Source organism: Tachysurus fulvidraco, chromosome 21, assembly GCF_022655615.1.
Source record: "Tachysurus fulvidraco isolate hzauxx_2018 chromosome 21, HZAU_PFXX_2.0, whole genome shotgun sequence".
Taxonomy (NCBI): domain Eukaryota; kingdom Metazoa; phylum Chordata; class Actinopteri; order Siluriformes; family Bagridae; genus Tachysurus; species Tachysurus fulvidraco.
The window spans coordinates 12,140,716-12,156,813 of NC_062538.1; the positions used below are offsets into that span (position 1 = coordinate 12,140,716).

A 16,098-nucleotide genomic window follows, 5' to 3' on the forward strand; every position below is an offset into this window, starting at 1 on the left:
ACTTGTGGCATCAACAATCATGTCATGGTCAAAATCACTGAGATCACATTTTTTCCCTATTCTGACAGTGGTGAACATTACCCGAAGGTTGCTGGCCCGAATTGGCATGGCTTTGAGTATTGCAATGCTTCCACACAACTGTGTTATTAGATAATTGCATGAACAGGTGTACAGGTCTTCCTAATAAAGTTATTTATCATTAAACATTTTTATTAAACATTAGGCATGTACAGTAATAGCAATTCACCGGCAGCACTCCCTTTGTCAACTTTAGAAGTCTCTAATCATGAAAATTAATTGTGATTCAGTTGAGCAAGTCATCACTATAAAGAACAAGATCCATTTTCTGTTCATTAAACATTAATGGCCAACATTTATTCTTTTACCACAACCCTAGAGATTAATTTTGCTGGGCAAAGCAAGATAAAGAAGTACAGTTTCAAGATCTCTCTACACAAAAGCACATGGTAAAGTCCTTGAGCTTTGAGTGACTATGGGGAGTGAAATAGGGAGTGGTTTATGTTTGTGTGTGTGTGTGTGTGTGTGTGTGTGTGTGTGTGTGTGTGTGTGTGTGTGTGTGTGTGTGTGTGTGTGTGTGTGTGTGTGTGTGCGTGTGTGTAAAGATGGGGTGTCCAATTGGTGGGGGATATAATTAGGTCTGGTCTGGTCTTCACTGCTGACAGTGCTAGTGGTGGCCAAAAAAAGCCTGTTGGGTCTGAGGAGTGCAGGGAGGAGAGGGGGGTTTGACGTAAAGACAGCAGAAATGGCCAGCAAAGGTGAGACACGTCCACAGGACTCAATAGGAACTGAACTCACATAATATATAGAGGATAATCTGATGGTATTGTGATACCATCAGATAAACAGCAGTAGCAGGTTTTGGAACCTTTTTGGCAGCAGTGCTTAGTGGAGCTACAGTAAGACTGATGACGGGTCAGTTCATCACAGCGGGCTTCCTTACAGGATATTGGCAAGTAGAAGTGAACTGATGGAGGGATCATCTATAGGCCTTGGGCTCTAGCATATACTGTGCTTCTTTTGAATGTGATATTTGAGGTGAGACTCTCTCTTTGGCTTGTTTCGGCTATGCCACCAGATGACTTCGTTGAGTGATTTAATCTGGACCAGCCATGTTTGCCTGAATTAAGGGGATTGATAGCATGGCTATGGGACTTACCGTAGACCTTCTTTATTGTCTATGTGAGTTTCCAGCAGGTTGCATTCGAACTCTCACCCTGGCTTTCCACCTGTTATTGCTATGGCACAGATTTGCACCTGTTTGCTGAATAATCAAAAGCAACAGCTGCTTGGATCTGTTAGCTCAATGCGAGGTGCAGAGATATTAATGGTACTTTACACGGAGCTGTGGTACTATTTGCCACTGCACTCTTATGAATGAGAATTGCATCTGTTGATCCATCGTTGCTGTCTTGTTATATGTGTTATACATTTTTCCAGGGCTAATGCTACACTCAGGTTACGTGATTGTCCACAAAATATGGGCTGTCGAAAATGCATGTGTAAGACTGAAAATGTTGTATTCAAGACCAGCTAAAGTCTAGCTCCAGGCAGACAACCTTTACATTTAGTTGTTTGTTTGCTTGTTTGCTTGTAGAACCACCATAATAATTAATCTGTAAAATTCTAGCAGATTTTACCTGTCAATATTCAATTACCTTGACCTGTCTCAGGATGAAAGATGCCAAAACCATAATTATGAGGTATACAAATCTAGAGTACCACAACATGAACCATATACCTGTAAAAACAAGGAGGACAGTAAAGCAAGGACAGTAAAGCAAGGAATCATGGACAAAACCAGTACATTATGATGGTTCATACCATATAGTTTAATTCTCAATTTGGAATCGACAGGAGATGTGAATTATTTTCTGTTAATAGCAGGTCTGTTAATAGTGAAGCTGCAAATCTCAGCTTTATATTAATGTCTTTATTCTAATACATTATTGCTTCTGTAGTAACAGCTGATTCACAGAGACTTGTATAGTGAACACTCCACATGTGCAGTCATTTATTTATTAAATGCTTATGGACATTTATTTAAGGAGTCTTCAGGGTCAGAGCTTTGTAATAGTCATGGGTAAAGATATGTAACTTTAGGTTTTCCAACAAGGTTTTTGTGGGAACAAATGGTTATAGTTTAGTATTCTGGTTTTGTAATGATAACAGGAAAGTCTTTTGTAGGCAGAGTAAGAATAACAAAAAATCCTACATGTTCTTTAATTAAATGAAACCACAAAACTTCTGACTGGAAAACATTATCTGCATCATATTGGGCCACATAACACTGCAATCCTGATATGTTATGCCTTGCATATTTAAATAGAAATACCCTTAAGAGCAATCACACTCTTCAACTGGACAAAATGCTCAGATAACACATTAAAAGCAATTATTGTTTGGTATTCTAATCATGTTTTTCTTTAATAGTCTTGAAATTTGTTATTCTGAATGTGTTATTTTCCTCCATCAGTGGTGGACCTGTTGTATTGGCGAGATGTGGGAAAAACAGGACTGGTGTTCACAGGGCTGGTGGTGGGCTTAGCCTGCCTGTTTCAGCTCAGTACCATCTCTCTTCTCTCCAACTTGGGCCTGGGCATCATGGCCTTTACCCTCCCTGTACGTCTGCTCTTCAAAACAATGGACCTGGTCCGTCTTAATGATGGATCTCATCCCTTCCAGTAAGCATATAAACAACAGCATGGCCTTTTATCAGTTACATTATAGCATCAATAAATAGTTCAATTACTCCCTTTTCTTAAATGCAGTTATTAAAAATGCAGCTAGTCATGTTGCTGAGAAACCATACAGTGTAAACTCCTCTGTCCTGAAGATGTTCCAGTGTTGATAAACATTACCTCTGACTGTTAAAACAATGACCTCACAAGCAAACTGCACCTTATCAACAATTACACTTGTTTTAAAAAACAAACAAATAAATAAATTTCTCTTGACTATATAGTGTACAGTTATAGAAATTAAATTATAGACAATCACATTCAATGTGTCATCCAGATGAGGATTGGTTCCCTTTTGAGTCTGGTTCTTCTCAAGGGTTTTTCCTCATGTCATCTCAGGGAATTTTTCCTCACCATATTTAAACTAAAATTTAACATTCCTGTAATGTCTATTTTTCACTGAATAGTTTTTTTTTTTTATATGGAGACCGCCCCTAAAAAACACCATCAAAAACACCAAAACACCGACAAAAGTTCCTACTGACAAGATGTTGCTTTCTAATTAGATTTGAGAAATTATCAGTGCTGTGGAATATGGAGCATTGCTTAGTATGTAGAAATTGGCCATCACAAAACTTGCAGAGAATTCTTTTTTAAAGAATTTTTTTAATTTTCTTTTTTAAAAATTATTTTCTTTCTTTTCAATCTTTCTGTCACTCATCATAATCAGAAGATGGCATCTGATAAATGTCATTGGCATATAATGACATTATACAGTATATAATGACATTAGGAAATTCAAATCCTAGCATTGTTGTGTATGTTAACCATGAAAGCACTGAATGTTGTTTGGATGAATTCTAGAATATCCTTGTGCCACTTGTCTCGTTATATCTCTTGTTATATTCATGCTCTTCTGTATTAATAAAAAAGGTCCTATTTGGATGAGGACAGCACTTTGACAGATGAGACCACAGTTCGTGTTGTGGAGAAGATTGTGCTCCTGATTGCTACTTTAATTACAGAGCTGAAGAGACTCTTCTTCATCGACAGTATTATAGACTCACTGAAGGTCTGTATGCATGAGAAAAGTTCTGCTATAAGCAAGGTTATACAATACAAGCTGAACCACTTCTAAAACTCAAGGGAAGATGTGTTCAGTTATGTTAAAAGACCAAATAGCAACTACTAAAAGTCTTTAAGAAGAATAAAATAATTTGTAGAAAGAATGTTTAAAATAATAAATAGACACAAGGATGTAAAATAAACAAACAAACACAGAGACAAAATAAAAGTTACACACATTTTTGCACTCAACTCACTGAACAGATATAATGTTAATAAATTAGAATTCAAAGTAAAACAAATTCTATAATAAATTCAAAAATTACTCTGCTGCTCATATTCATGAACTCATAAGTTCAAAACCCTCAGGTTCCTTGAGGGACATTATTTACAATTGCATGACTTCCCACCATCACCTCTGATTTGCTCACTAGATATACATGTATACATTTTAAATGTCCTTTGTTAAAATTGCTTTGCAAAAATTTATATTTCACTTGAGTAAAAATAACACAGAAGTCAGTACCAATTTTTTTTTCTGACTTATACTGTTATTTATTATGTTGCTAAGCTAGTTAAGATACATATAGTCAAGTTATCTATGACAGATATAGGCTTAATACACTTAAAGATCATGACAGACACACCAGGATTAGCAGCAGTATTAGCATAAACTAACAAAGGTATATCTATCTCAGATGAGAGACTAAAATGCAGCTATATCTGTTTTCACCAATATTATTATTGTAATTTCTCCCACTAACATTTTAACTGTTTAGAAAACATTATTCACTTTCACTTGCTATTTGCAGCTAGCTGCCATGTTTACTCTGCTATGAATAGTGGAAGCTAGGTTATTAGCTGGGAAAACTTGTTCTGATTGCTTTATAACCAAACCCAAAGGAGTTTCAGTGGCATGGTGGCTAAATAAGGTGAAATTCCATGTTTTTAGCTAGTTTATAGTCATTCTTATTTGCTAACATGTTGGCTATCACAGATGTTCTGTAGTGGGTTCAAATATCCAAACAGCAACTAAGTGGCTGTTGTTGTTTTTCTTGCTATTCGCTAATTCTAATAGTTGTCTTGCAAATTCCAGCAGTAAAGGAGGTACATATATAAATAAGTAGAGAGCAGATGCAGAAGCAGATGAGAAATTAAATAAATTAGAACCTGTACTAAGTAAATATCTGTTTTTTCTTTTTTCTTTTTGTTCTTTTCTAGTTTGTTGTGCTTCTGTACATGTTGACCTATGTTGGGATAAAAGCCAATGGTCTAACTCTTGTGATTGCTGGTAAGAGCTTCCTGTCATTTATATAATTTCTTTGTTGTTTTTAAGGATCTAGAAACATATCATTCTTTTTGCTTTCTCCAGGAGTGATTTGTGCTTTCTCTCTGCCTTTGGCATACAGACTACAGCAGGTTAGATTTTGAAGAAATTAGATTATTAATAATTCAGTGTTTTTACTATTTTTAACTATTTCTGACATAACTGTCAATAATTTTGACAGGGCCGAATTGACAGGATTATCAGTGCAGTCCAATCACTGGTGACAAAAACGAAGGAGATGTAAGATGTTTTTATTTTAATGACAAAACAATTCTAGTGCATACAATTTTAGTTGTTACTATAAGCAGAGATATTTTTTATTTTTGAAGGAATAATTTATACCATTTTCTCATCTATTTTATTTATAAACAGATTAAATTACTTCAATTCTTACACATAGCAAACAATAATGACAAAACATTTTTTTTTTTACATCTGGCAGATGTTATAGCTTTGATTCTTCTTCTATTAATAAACTTTTATCCTGTATTTGTTTCCCAGAGTTGAGCTTGTGGTGTCATTAGTCAAAACTCCTCCTCCTGCTCCAACTCCTGCACCTGCACCTGCTCCTAAACCCAAACTCAAGACCAAATAATGAGCTAAAGATTGGATGGATGGAGAGAAGGACGTAAAGTCTTATTTATGGCTGGGAGGTATTATTGATGTAGGATGACAAGAAGTAGAATGACAAATTTCTTTATGGTGCTGAGAATGTACTGAAAATTACTACAGTAGTTCAGCAGCTGGTCTCTATGACTGCAAGAAAACATGAATCAGTAGCTTTGGAAACGAAAGTGGGAAATTCATGTCACCCTTGTGTAAATGAACTGTAACTATGGAATTAAAGGAATCAGTTTTAATGGCAGGATATTATGTGACTTTTAGATTGCTTTGGGCTTAATATTGCAGCATTATCACACATGGGTAACATGAAGGTGCAGGTAGCAGTGCTGCTGTGCTCGTGTGTGTGTGTGTGTGTGTGTGTGTGTGTGTGTGTGTGTGTGTGTGTGTGTGTGTGTGTGTGTGTGTGTGTGTGTGTGTGTGTGTGTGTGTGTGTGTGTGTGAGTGAGAAAGAGAGAGAGAGAGGGAGAGAGAGAGAGAGAGAGAGAGAGAGAGAGAGAGAGCGAGAGAGAGAGAGAGAGAGAGAGAGAGAGGGAGAGAGTCTTGGTTTTCACTGTTTTTGGGATAACCTCCAGTTCCACTATGACCTTGACCAGAATAAAGCGCTTACTGTCCACGAATGAATGGATGAATTATCATGTGTAACTTTTTTAATATGTAAAAGTTAGCATTAATGTAAATACACTTTTATTTCTCAAAATTAGAAACTTCTTTCTTCAGGTTTTTTTCTTAAAAGTTCTTTGTAGAAACTCAACTCAGAAGAAAAAATCTATCTATCTATCTATCTATCTATCTATCTATCTATCTATCTATCTATCTATCTATCTATCTATCTATCTGTCTGTCTGTCTGTCTGTCTGTCTATCTATCTATCTATCTATCTATCTATCTATCTATCTATCTATCTATCTATCTATCTATCTATCTCACCTTGTGAATAATTTAATGGAGTCTTATCAGAAACTGATTCTAGGTAAATCGAACACTGCTATCTTACATCATTTCAAAGTTGCCTTGAGCAAAGCATTTCGAAAAACCTTAAACCTAGAACAATGACACTCTATTAGAAAGACTCTTGAAAAGCTTAGAACTGTACATAAAAAAAAAAAACTTTTAAAAAACCTTAACTTTTTTTTGTGTAGATTACTGTCCAAAGCGGTTAAAGATTACTCTGGTCATTTGAGGAGAGTGGGACACCGCTATACTGTATTCTCTCCACTAGAGGGCGGAACAAGACTATATCATTTTTCAGCAAGCCAACACTATTTTTTCATAATGCAGGATGAAAACTTTTCTACTGTAAGTTTACATTTAAAGGAAAATTCCCGCACATGTATTTTCATAAATTTAATATGACCTGCCATTACATCTGCTCTACTCCTACCATACCAAAACCAGAAAGATTACAAATATAAATTCATTAGCAGTTTAGCAGGGTTTACCTAACCATTTCCTGTTAAATTTCTATAAATAAATAAATAAATAAATAAATAAATAAATAAATAAATAAATAAATAGATTTACAACTTTACTTCTAAATGTTTTCACACTGGAGACTCCTTAAATAAAAATCTCCTAATGGAAAACATTACCATATCAGTGATTAAACATTTGTCTCTGTAAAATGCATGCTTTATTAGTCTTAAATTATGGGATTTTTTTGCCTCTCTGTATATTAGCTGTTACTATGGAAACAATTCATTAATATAATATATATGCATTAATAAAAACCTGTGATTTGCCATGTAGATGGGATGACTTTGAGATTAAAATTTGAAAAATCATGGTTTAAACAAGGGATAAAACGGTAGCCAACTGATTGGCCGCAAAAACACCTGTTGGCTCAAAATGGTAATGGAAAAAAATTTGACAGTAATATTTCTTTCATCAATTTAAATGACATTTTGTGGCTCACAAGGAGCCGTTGTCAGTCAGTCATGCTGTTTAGAAATGTTTTACACTGAGTAGTTTCTTTTTGGCATGACTGTAAAGTCTCTTTATTGGAGAATTATTTAATACTGACATGTTGCTTTGACTGTAGAAATGTCCAAGTTTTAATGAGTGTACCAAGAAACAGACGACGATTATGTCATTCCTTCACTGTTTTAAAGTAAACTAGGAGGAACCCTTAACCCACTGGCACAGAAGGATCATTCATTATCCATTACTTTATAAATATCTTGCTCCAGAGTTTTTGTTTCCAACCTCAAAGCATGCCTGTGCACACTGCATGAAGTTGTTTCTAGAAGCAGACTTGTTCCGGATAACTTTAAGAGTGCCCTTGTCTCTTAATCATTATTGATCTATTGTGTGAGAGGTGAACAGGCTAATGCAGGATTCTGGTCAGGTACTGTCAGATTGGATGCTGTCCAAGCAAAATTCACTCTGACCTGCCAGAGAACAAGGATGGCCTCTGAGGAGCAGGAAATATAGTGCCGATTCATCACATTCCATCACTCAGAAGGTGAGATGTGCATCTTTTAATAATCTAACATTTTCATTATTCTTGATGTTGAAAATTATGGCATGCATATTATATTACATCTCGGGTAAAAAAAAAATGGCTTGCAATCGTTTAATATCTAATCAAAGGGAATAGTTCAAAGCGTTTCCACTTCCTCATATGTGGAGGAAGCGAACCTGGAGCATTAGGCAGATCAGATGTGTCATTTTATCCATGAGGAGATCCTGTCAGATCACTGTGCCAGCATTTCTGGGGTTTGTGGCTTTTTAGAGCCAAAGGGTGGAAATACTATCAGGGGGTACGTCAGCACGAACAAGAGCCGCTTCTAGTCCTTGACCAGAAACATCTGCAACAAGCAGAAATAGTGAAAAACAAACCAAACAGTGTTTAATCTTTTGTAATGTTGACACATAGATTTCCACATAAACATGGACATACCAACTACTTCTACACACACACACACACACACACACACACACACACACACACACACACACACACACACACACACACACACACACACACACACACACACACACACACACACACACACACACACAGATGTGTGAGCAGACTTTTGGCTAAAATACTCCTCCACATTAATTACCCCACAACACACTACACAATTATGTGTCAGTACATGCAGACTGAAGGTTTATACCCATACCAAAAAAAAAAAACAAAAAAAAAAAACATTTATACTGATTGAACACCATCTATGGGGAATCATATATGGGGAATTAAACACTTCTCTTATAGATAAAATAAAGCAACACAATCAGTTAGGGGATGGTGTGAAGAAGCAGAGTAACTGTTACCATAAAAAGTTGAATGATGAGTCATTTATTGAATGATGAATTCCAGTTACATTGAAAAAAAATTCCTCTTATAACTTACATTATAGTAGCTACAAACAGTTGTTCCCTCACCAGCGTCTCTTTTTTCCTTTCTCTTGAAGTTAATAAGACAACAAAAATACAGCTTGTCATGTTACACAGTGATCTCCTCTGTCAAGAAGAAATTCCTGTGCTGGAAATGTTTCAGCAGACTTCTACAAAGTGCTGACACTAGACATTACTTCCATAAATGTTAAATAATAATCTCCTTATGGAAAACTTTACTATATCAACAATACATGTTTTTCTTTGTTCTTTATTATTGAATCAGATGAATTGTTCACTATTGTCAAAGGGGCTGCATATTTAAAAAGTAAATATTCTTACACAATATTTCCACCTAACTATATAGAACCATTCAATTATGACGAAAATTACAGAAAAACTCTTCTGGCTTTGATAACCTCACTATAAAACAGCACTAAATGAAAGTGTCCAGGTGTTATATAGGACTATAGTTAGTTTTAGACAGTTTATTGCCTTTAACAGTGTGTTGTCTTTTGAGTTAAACTAATCTTGAGTTTAAAAAGGCTTTCTATCTTGCACACATTACAAATGATATTAAATGAATATGCATTTAAGAATTAAAACTTGTTTAATAAAGTGATAAAGGTCTTTATGGATGCTTTGTGTATAAATTTATATTGTATTTAAATGGCTGTCAAAATGAAGAAAATAACCTTTTGAGACTAGTGTCATTATATTTACAGTTACAGCTACACATAAAAGTGCTCATTAATTCTTTTCCATGTGAATGAGAGACTTCAGGTGTCCTTTAAGGGCTAAAAGAGACTGAAGGAGTCACAGGACAGTGCAGGTGAGGACTGGTGGAGGAGGGCTGAAGAACAGAGAGATAAAAGTGTGTAGTGCTGGTTATCTCAGCTGTCACTAAAGCACAGCACAAAACCCTCCCCTCCTCTCAACCTCCCCCGCTCCCCTCTGTTCCTAAATCTCTGGATTTCCGGAGATCCTCAGACATAAACAGGGTCAAGCTCAGAAGAGTTTTAATCTTATTGCAGTGTGTGTGTGTGTGTGTGTGTGTGTGTGTGTGTGTGTGTGTGTGTGTGTGTGTGTGTGTGTGTGTGTGTGTGTGTGTGTGTGTGTGTGTGTGTGTGTGTTCATACCAGGTTCCTATCTTTCTTGCAACCTAGTCTAGACCCAGTGTAGGTCCAATGTTATGAAGTCCCACTGCAAGTCTATCTATCTATCTATCTATCTATCTATCTATCTATCTATCTATCTATCTATCTATCTATCTATCTATCTATCTATCTATCTATCTATCTATCTATCTATCTATCTATCTATCTATATGTTTGTCTGTCCATCTGTCCATAAGGGCTCATTGGATAATTGAGTATTATTGGCTTCCTGTGGTGGTAACCGTACCTCGCATCATGTAACCCTTTTTCTTATTATTTATATAATTATATTTTTCTTATAATCATTCCTTTAGTAACTTCCAGCTTTACTTTTGATTCAGCCTTCAAACTTTGGGTGGCAATCTAGGGTTCTGTGAACAAATAATTGTGGGGTTTTGTCCATGTTGTTGGATGACAGTAAGTCACAGTGCATACTAAACCACATCCCTAAATGAACTGAGGCAGATACAGTATTTACAGAAAGGATTTTGGTGACTTAAGCATCCATCATTTGGATCATAGTTCAAGTGCAACCAGACAGACAGCAAACTTTCTCACTGATGATACTTGATGAAAAGATTGTGTACATTTGATTCATGTTCTCTCTTAAGATACAGTACGTGTTTTCTCTCTCTCTCTCTCTCTCTCTCTCTCTCTCTCTCTCTCTCTCTCTCTCTCTCTCTCTCTCTCTCTCTCTCTCTCTTCCACACTTATTATAACTCAAAATACACCAGATGCTTCTATAACATTTGTATTTCAGAGGCTGAACTGTCTAGACACCCACTAACAAAGAATAATGTATGCTATTTTTATGCTTCTCTAAAGAACATCTCCCTCATTGCCCAGAATGGATAATAAGAGAGAGGAGACTCATAAATTCTGATTAGAGACAAAAAGCTGAAACATTTTAATTCCAGTAAAAAGTGTTTCAATATTTACATTTCTATAGATTAAATATACTGTTATAAAAACTTATTAAAATTCATTACCTTAAAACTTTTTTAAACTTTGCACCAACAGACCTACACATAAATAAGCTCATAATGATTAATTAAATGATAAATTAAATTATGTGAGTGTAGCTCTAATAAAATTAAATAAATAAAATTAAAACTCTAATTAAATTAGAGTGTAGCTCTAATATAACTGTAACACACAATGTACAGTACAGTCGTATGCAAAAGTTTAGGAACCCCTGACAATTTCCATAATTTTCATTTATAAATATTTGGGTGTGTGGATCAGCAATTTCATTTTGATCTATCAAATAACTGAAGGACACAGTAATATTTCAGTAGTAAAATGAGGTTTGTTTGATTAACAGAAAATTCAAAACAAAATTAGACAGGTGCAGAAATTTGGGCACCCTTGCCATTTTGTTGATTTAAATACCAGTAACTACTTAGCACTGATTAATTGGAACACACAATTGGTTTGGTGAGCTCATTAAGCCTTGACCTTCATAGACAGGTGCATCCAATCATGAGAAAAGGTATTTAAGGTGGCCAATTGCAAGTTGTTGTTCTCTTTGACTCTCGTCTGAAGAGTGGCAACATAGAGGCTGCAAAACAGTTCTCAAGTGACCTGAAAACAAAAATTGTTCAACATTATGGTTTAGGGGAAGGCTACAAAGTTATCACAGAGATATAAGCTGTCAGTGTCCACTGTGAGGAACATAGTGAGGAAATGGAAGACCAGAGGCACAGTTCATGTTAAGGCCAGAAGTGGCAGGCCACATAAAATATTGGAGAGGCAAAGGCGAAGAATGGTGAGAACGGTCAAAAACAGCCCACAGACCACCTCCAAAGACCTACAATATCCACTTGCTGCAGATGGTGTCACTGTGCATCGTTCAACAATTCAGCGCACTCTGCACAAGGTGAAGCTGTACGGGAGAGTGATGCAAAAGAAGCCTTTTCTATACACACGACACAAACGGAGTCGCTTGAGGTATGCAAGCACACATTTGGACAAGCCAGCTTAATTTTGGAATAACCTGCTGTGGAGCGAAGATTGAGTTACTGTATTTGGTCATAACAAGGGCAAACATATGCATGGTGGCAAAAGAACACAGCATTCCAAGTGTGGCCAGTGCCGGTACTGGGAATCTGGTTAAAGTTGAGGGTCGCATGGATTCCACTCAATATCAGCAGATTCTTGAGAATAATGTTGAGGAATCAGTCACAAAGTTACGCCGACGCTGGATATTTCAACAAGACAACGACCCAAAACACTGCTCAAAATCTTTCATATTTTCAATTATTCATAGGAACAAGTACAATGTTGTGGAATGGCCATCCCATATCATTGAACATCTGTGGGGTGATTTGAAGCGGGCTGTCCATGCTCGGCAACCATCAAACCTAACTGAACTGGAGATGTTTTGTAAGGAGGAATGGTCCAAAATACATTCATCCAGAATCCAGACACTCATTACAGGCAATAGGAAGCATCTAGAGGCTGTTATTTCTGCTTAAGGAAGCTCTACTAAATATTGATGTGATTGATGTGATTACTGTGTCCTTCAGTTATTTGATAGATCAAAATTAAATTGCTGATCCAAACACCCAAATATTAATAAATAAAAATCATGGAAATTGTCAGGGGTTCCTTGCATACGACTGTATGCATATATCTTAGTCTGTTCTTAACAAAACAACAGTATTCTTATGCTCTGCTTGATACATTTACATGAAATATATATTATATATATATATATATTACATGAAATAAATATTATATATATATATATATATATATATATATATATATATATATATATTATATATATATATATATTACATGAAATAAATATTATATATATATATATAATGATTTGGCATACATTTCAATTTTTAGGTGAGATAAACATTCAGTACTTGTTAACTAATATGCAAGAAGTAAACTCAGATGATAAACATGCAATCAGCTTATACTGTATATGTTTATTGTCTGAATTTACTTCTTGCTTAATTCCGATATCTTTTGGTAAAATAACCGGATGCTAAATCCAGCATTGAAGACTTAAAGGAGCTGTTGGACTTTCATGCTAAGGATTATTTGATAAATCATACAGTCCTTGTATGAAGTATTATTAATGAAATTAATCAACAGCAGAGTCAGAGTGTATGGTGAGTAGAGTAAAGAGGGAGATAATAAAAGCTCCAGTGTTTGAAACAATAATTTGACCATTTATTTGTTGTATGTCATAAGCCCAGGCAAATGATATTAGATTTAGACTTGAACATGCAGTAATTTTATAACTTGCTGATGCACCAATGTGGTTTTATTTTCTGTCCAGATGTAACTGTTACAGAAACCAAATGACTTTTGACAAACTCTGTGGTTGTCAGAAAATTTCAGACTTGTCTGTCAATACATTTGTCATTTTGCAAGCATATGCTGACTGTTTTGTTGGAAACATGTTTTTTTTATTGCTACATGCTGTATTTAATTGTACAGTATGCACATCAGATCTCTGAATCATGAAATCATGGATATGAATAACTCATCCAACAATCATCCAACAAACATTCATCCAAATTCATACACAAAACAACCTGCAGAAGCATATCCTCCTGTGTTAACTGAATTGTTTTTTTATTGAGAAGATATCTAAAAAGATGGCTGTAAGTCAGTGAAACTAATCCCATCTATATAGGGCTATACACTATGTAATGGAACTTTCATGGCAAAAGTAAATGCAAACATTCCAGTAAAATAAAAAAAAAATAAATAAATAAAAAACTTTTTGCTGGATGAAAGTTGAAATAACTCAAAGCTAACATCTCAGTAAACATAAGCTTAGATGTTCTGAGGGTGAAAACATACAATACAAATAGATATGTGTGCCTTCTAATCTCATCCCTGCTCATCACTTGTAAGCAGTAACTTGAATTTAATTTAGGGTTGATGCAGACTCAGAGAAAAGTACCTTAATTAAAAATAAGTCTAGAGTTCAAACCTGCATTGAGCTCTGTCAGAACTCCACCTCCCTACACATTTGGAGACAATTACATCAGCACAGTATAGTAAGGGAGACAGGGTAACTCTGAGCAAAAGCAAAGGATGGGGCCTTCACTATCCCCGCCACATTAGTCCAGTAAATCTCTTGTGGTGATGATCCCCTCACTGTACCCCGTACCTCTTATAGCTGTAAATTTGGTTGCTCTGGAGCAGCCAGGCTAACAGCTTAATGCGAGTGGATCATGGCAGGTGTCCAGTATAGCTGCCACCCTCTGGGTCCCCACTGAAAATCAACTCTGGAAGAGTTGAGAAGATGTTACAAGAGGGATATCTTTAAAGACCAGGAAGAAAAGTGGGAAACTCGCAGGCTGATATCATTTCACTTAAATACAATTAACCAGTCTCCAGGTAATTGCTGTAAAATCTTTGGACTGTCTTTGCAGCTCACCATTAAGAGGCACCAGTCAATACAGTCTCCAAGCTTCATGAATCGATGGTGACAAATTACGTTTTACAAGCACTTAGAAGAATTTCCTTCTCTTTCCCATCGCTTCTTAAGATTCCATGACCTGTTCAGTCTCACTAACATAAAACAGAAATCTCCCTAGGGTCTGAAATATCACTAGGTGGTTGAGGGTAATTTACACTTTTGTTGATCAAGACAGACATTTCTGGCCTGCTAGAGAAAAAGAGTGAGTTGCTGAACATGTACTTTATCATATAATGTTCCCAGAGGTATTATCCCCCAAAGATACTAGTGCAAAAATATTTATTAAATGTTCCACAATTTGTCTAGAGTCTTGCAAAAAAAGAGAGAGCCAATGCTGGATCCAGAGAGGTTTCATTCATCCAAAGTAAATAAATGAACTCTCACATGAAAATATAGATTATGGAATAAGCACCTCTGTTCCCTGTTATGAATTTTAAGGTGGTAGCATTCATATAAAACATAAAACCTGTCCAACTTTAAGACAGGGATTCACTACGGGAGCCTTACAAAGCACAAAGAATATACGGGCCCTGTCGAAACACTAACTGCACATGAGTCTCAGTGTGCTTCCAGCCCCGACTGGTATACACTGATGAGATAGATATACTAATGACTTAAACACAACGCAATGCATACTAAGAGATTTTAGGTGAGCACAAACACTTTTATGGGCCCAACATGGCCTATTTTGAATTTGCAGAGCTTGATAATTTATAGGGGTTCTGACACATTTTTATATATATATCAGTCCTGAATGCATTCCAGAGAGGTGATTCACCTCTGGTGATGGCTAGTGAAACAAACAATGCTCTCATTGAGTGCTTGGGTTATAGTAGCCTTTTTTCCCTACACTGAAGCCAGAATAGTGTTGAATAGTCCCCTGCGTCTGCCACCTCATTAAAATCCTGCTGTTTCACAGCCCAGGCCATGCAAGATGCCCAGCAGATACACTGTCTATATACCTTTAATATGTCTCACAAGTTCATCTCATCCAGTGTTGAGTCTCTGCAGGATGGGACATTTGTAAACCCCCATCGTAATCCAGTCTCCACAAGATTTAAAAATGGCAGAATTCCAGAAAGAATTTTCTGTCATCAGACTGAGGAACACAACAAACTCTAGATGACTATCAGCATACATCATGTATTAAATCTGAGTCCCTCTCTATTTGTTCCCAAACCTCTAGCTCATTAGAGTCATATCTGAGCCATGCTAATCAGTCCTAAGACTTAAATATGCTCTTGGGATCTTTTCAACTGCATGGGAAAAATTCAAGCACATGAAAAAAGGTATACAGTACACAATAATGTAGCCAAACACACGTCATAGTAAAGCTTATTGCCCCAGTGTTCACATGGTTTATTTGTGTGCTATAAAGAGACTGCTTTGGATTTAAGATTTTAGCCACTTCAACATATTATTTAAAAA

The 16,098-nt window shown here is 36.0% G+C and overlaps 1 protein-coding gene across 3 annotated transcripts; it reads left to right on the forward strand.

The window, feature by feature from the left end:
- Positions 1-639: 639 nt before the first annotated feature.
- On the forward strand, positions 640-6,151 carry rtn2b (reticulon 2b). Of its 3 annotated transcripts, none has more exons than XM_027139942.2 (7): positions 640-776; positions 2,495-2,702; positions 3,633-3,771; positions 4,986-5,055; positions 5,137-5,183; positions 5,273-5,331; positions 5,593-6,142. In XM_027139942.2, the coding sequence occupies exons 1-7, from the start codon at positions 764-766 to the stop codon at positions 5,684-5,686; spliced, it is 630 nt and encodes a 209-aa protein (XP_026995743.2). In that variant the 5' UTR covers positions 640-763; the 3' UTR covers positions 5,687-6,142. The 3 variants fall into 3 exon arrangements, with proteins under 3 accessions (XP_026995743.2, XP_047661318.1, XP_047661317.1); XM_047805362.1 differs by lacking the exon at positions 640-776 and adding an exon at positions 1,076-1,200 and having other exon boundaries at positions 5,174-5,183; positions 5,593-6,151; XM_047805361.1 differs by lacking the exon at positions 640-776 and adding an exon at positions 1,088-1,200 and having other exon boundaries at positions 5,593-6,144.
- Positions 6,152-16,098: the final 9,947 nt, after the last annotated feature.

Bases quoted from the DNA above. Each gene is read 5' to 3' on its own strand.
- rtn2b (XM_047805361.1), top strand. From the start codon at position 1,161: ATGGCTATGGGACTTACCGTAGACCTTCTTTATTGTCTAT. The intron at 1,201-2,494 runs GTGAGTTTCCAG...TTCCTCCATCAG, and splicing joins AGACCTTCTTTATTGTCTAT to TGGTGGACCTGTTGTATTGG. The intron at 5,056-5,136 runs GTAAGAGCTTCC...TGCTTTCTCCAG, and splicing joins TCTAACTCTTGTGATTGCTG to GAGTGATTTGTGCTTTCTCT.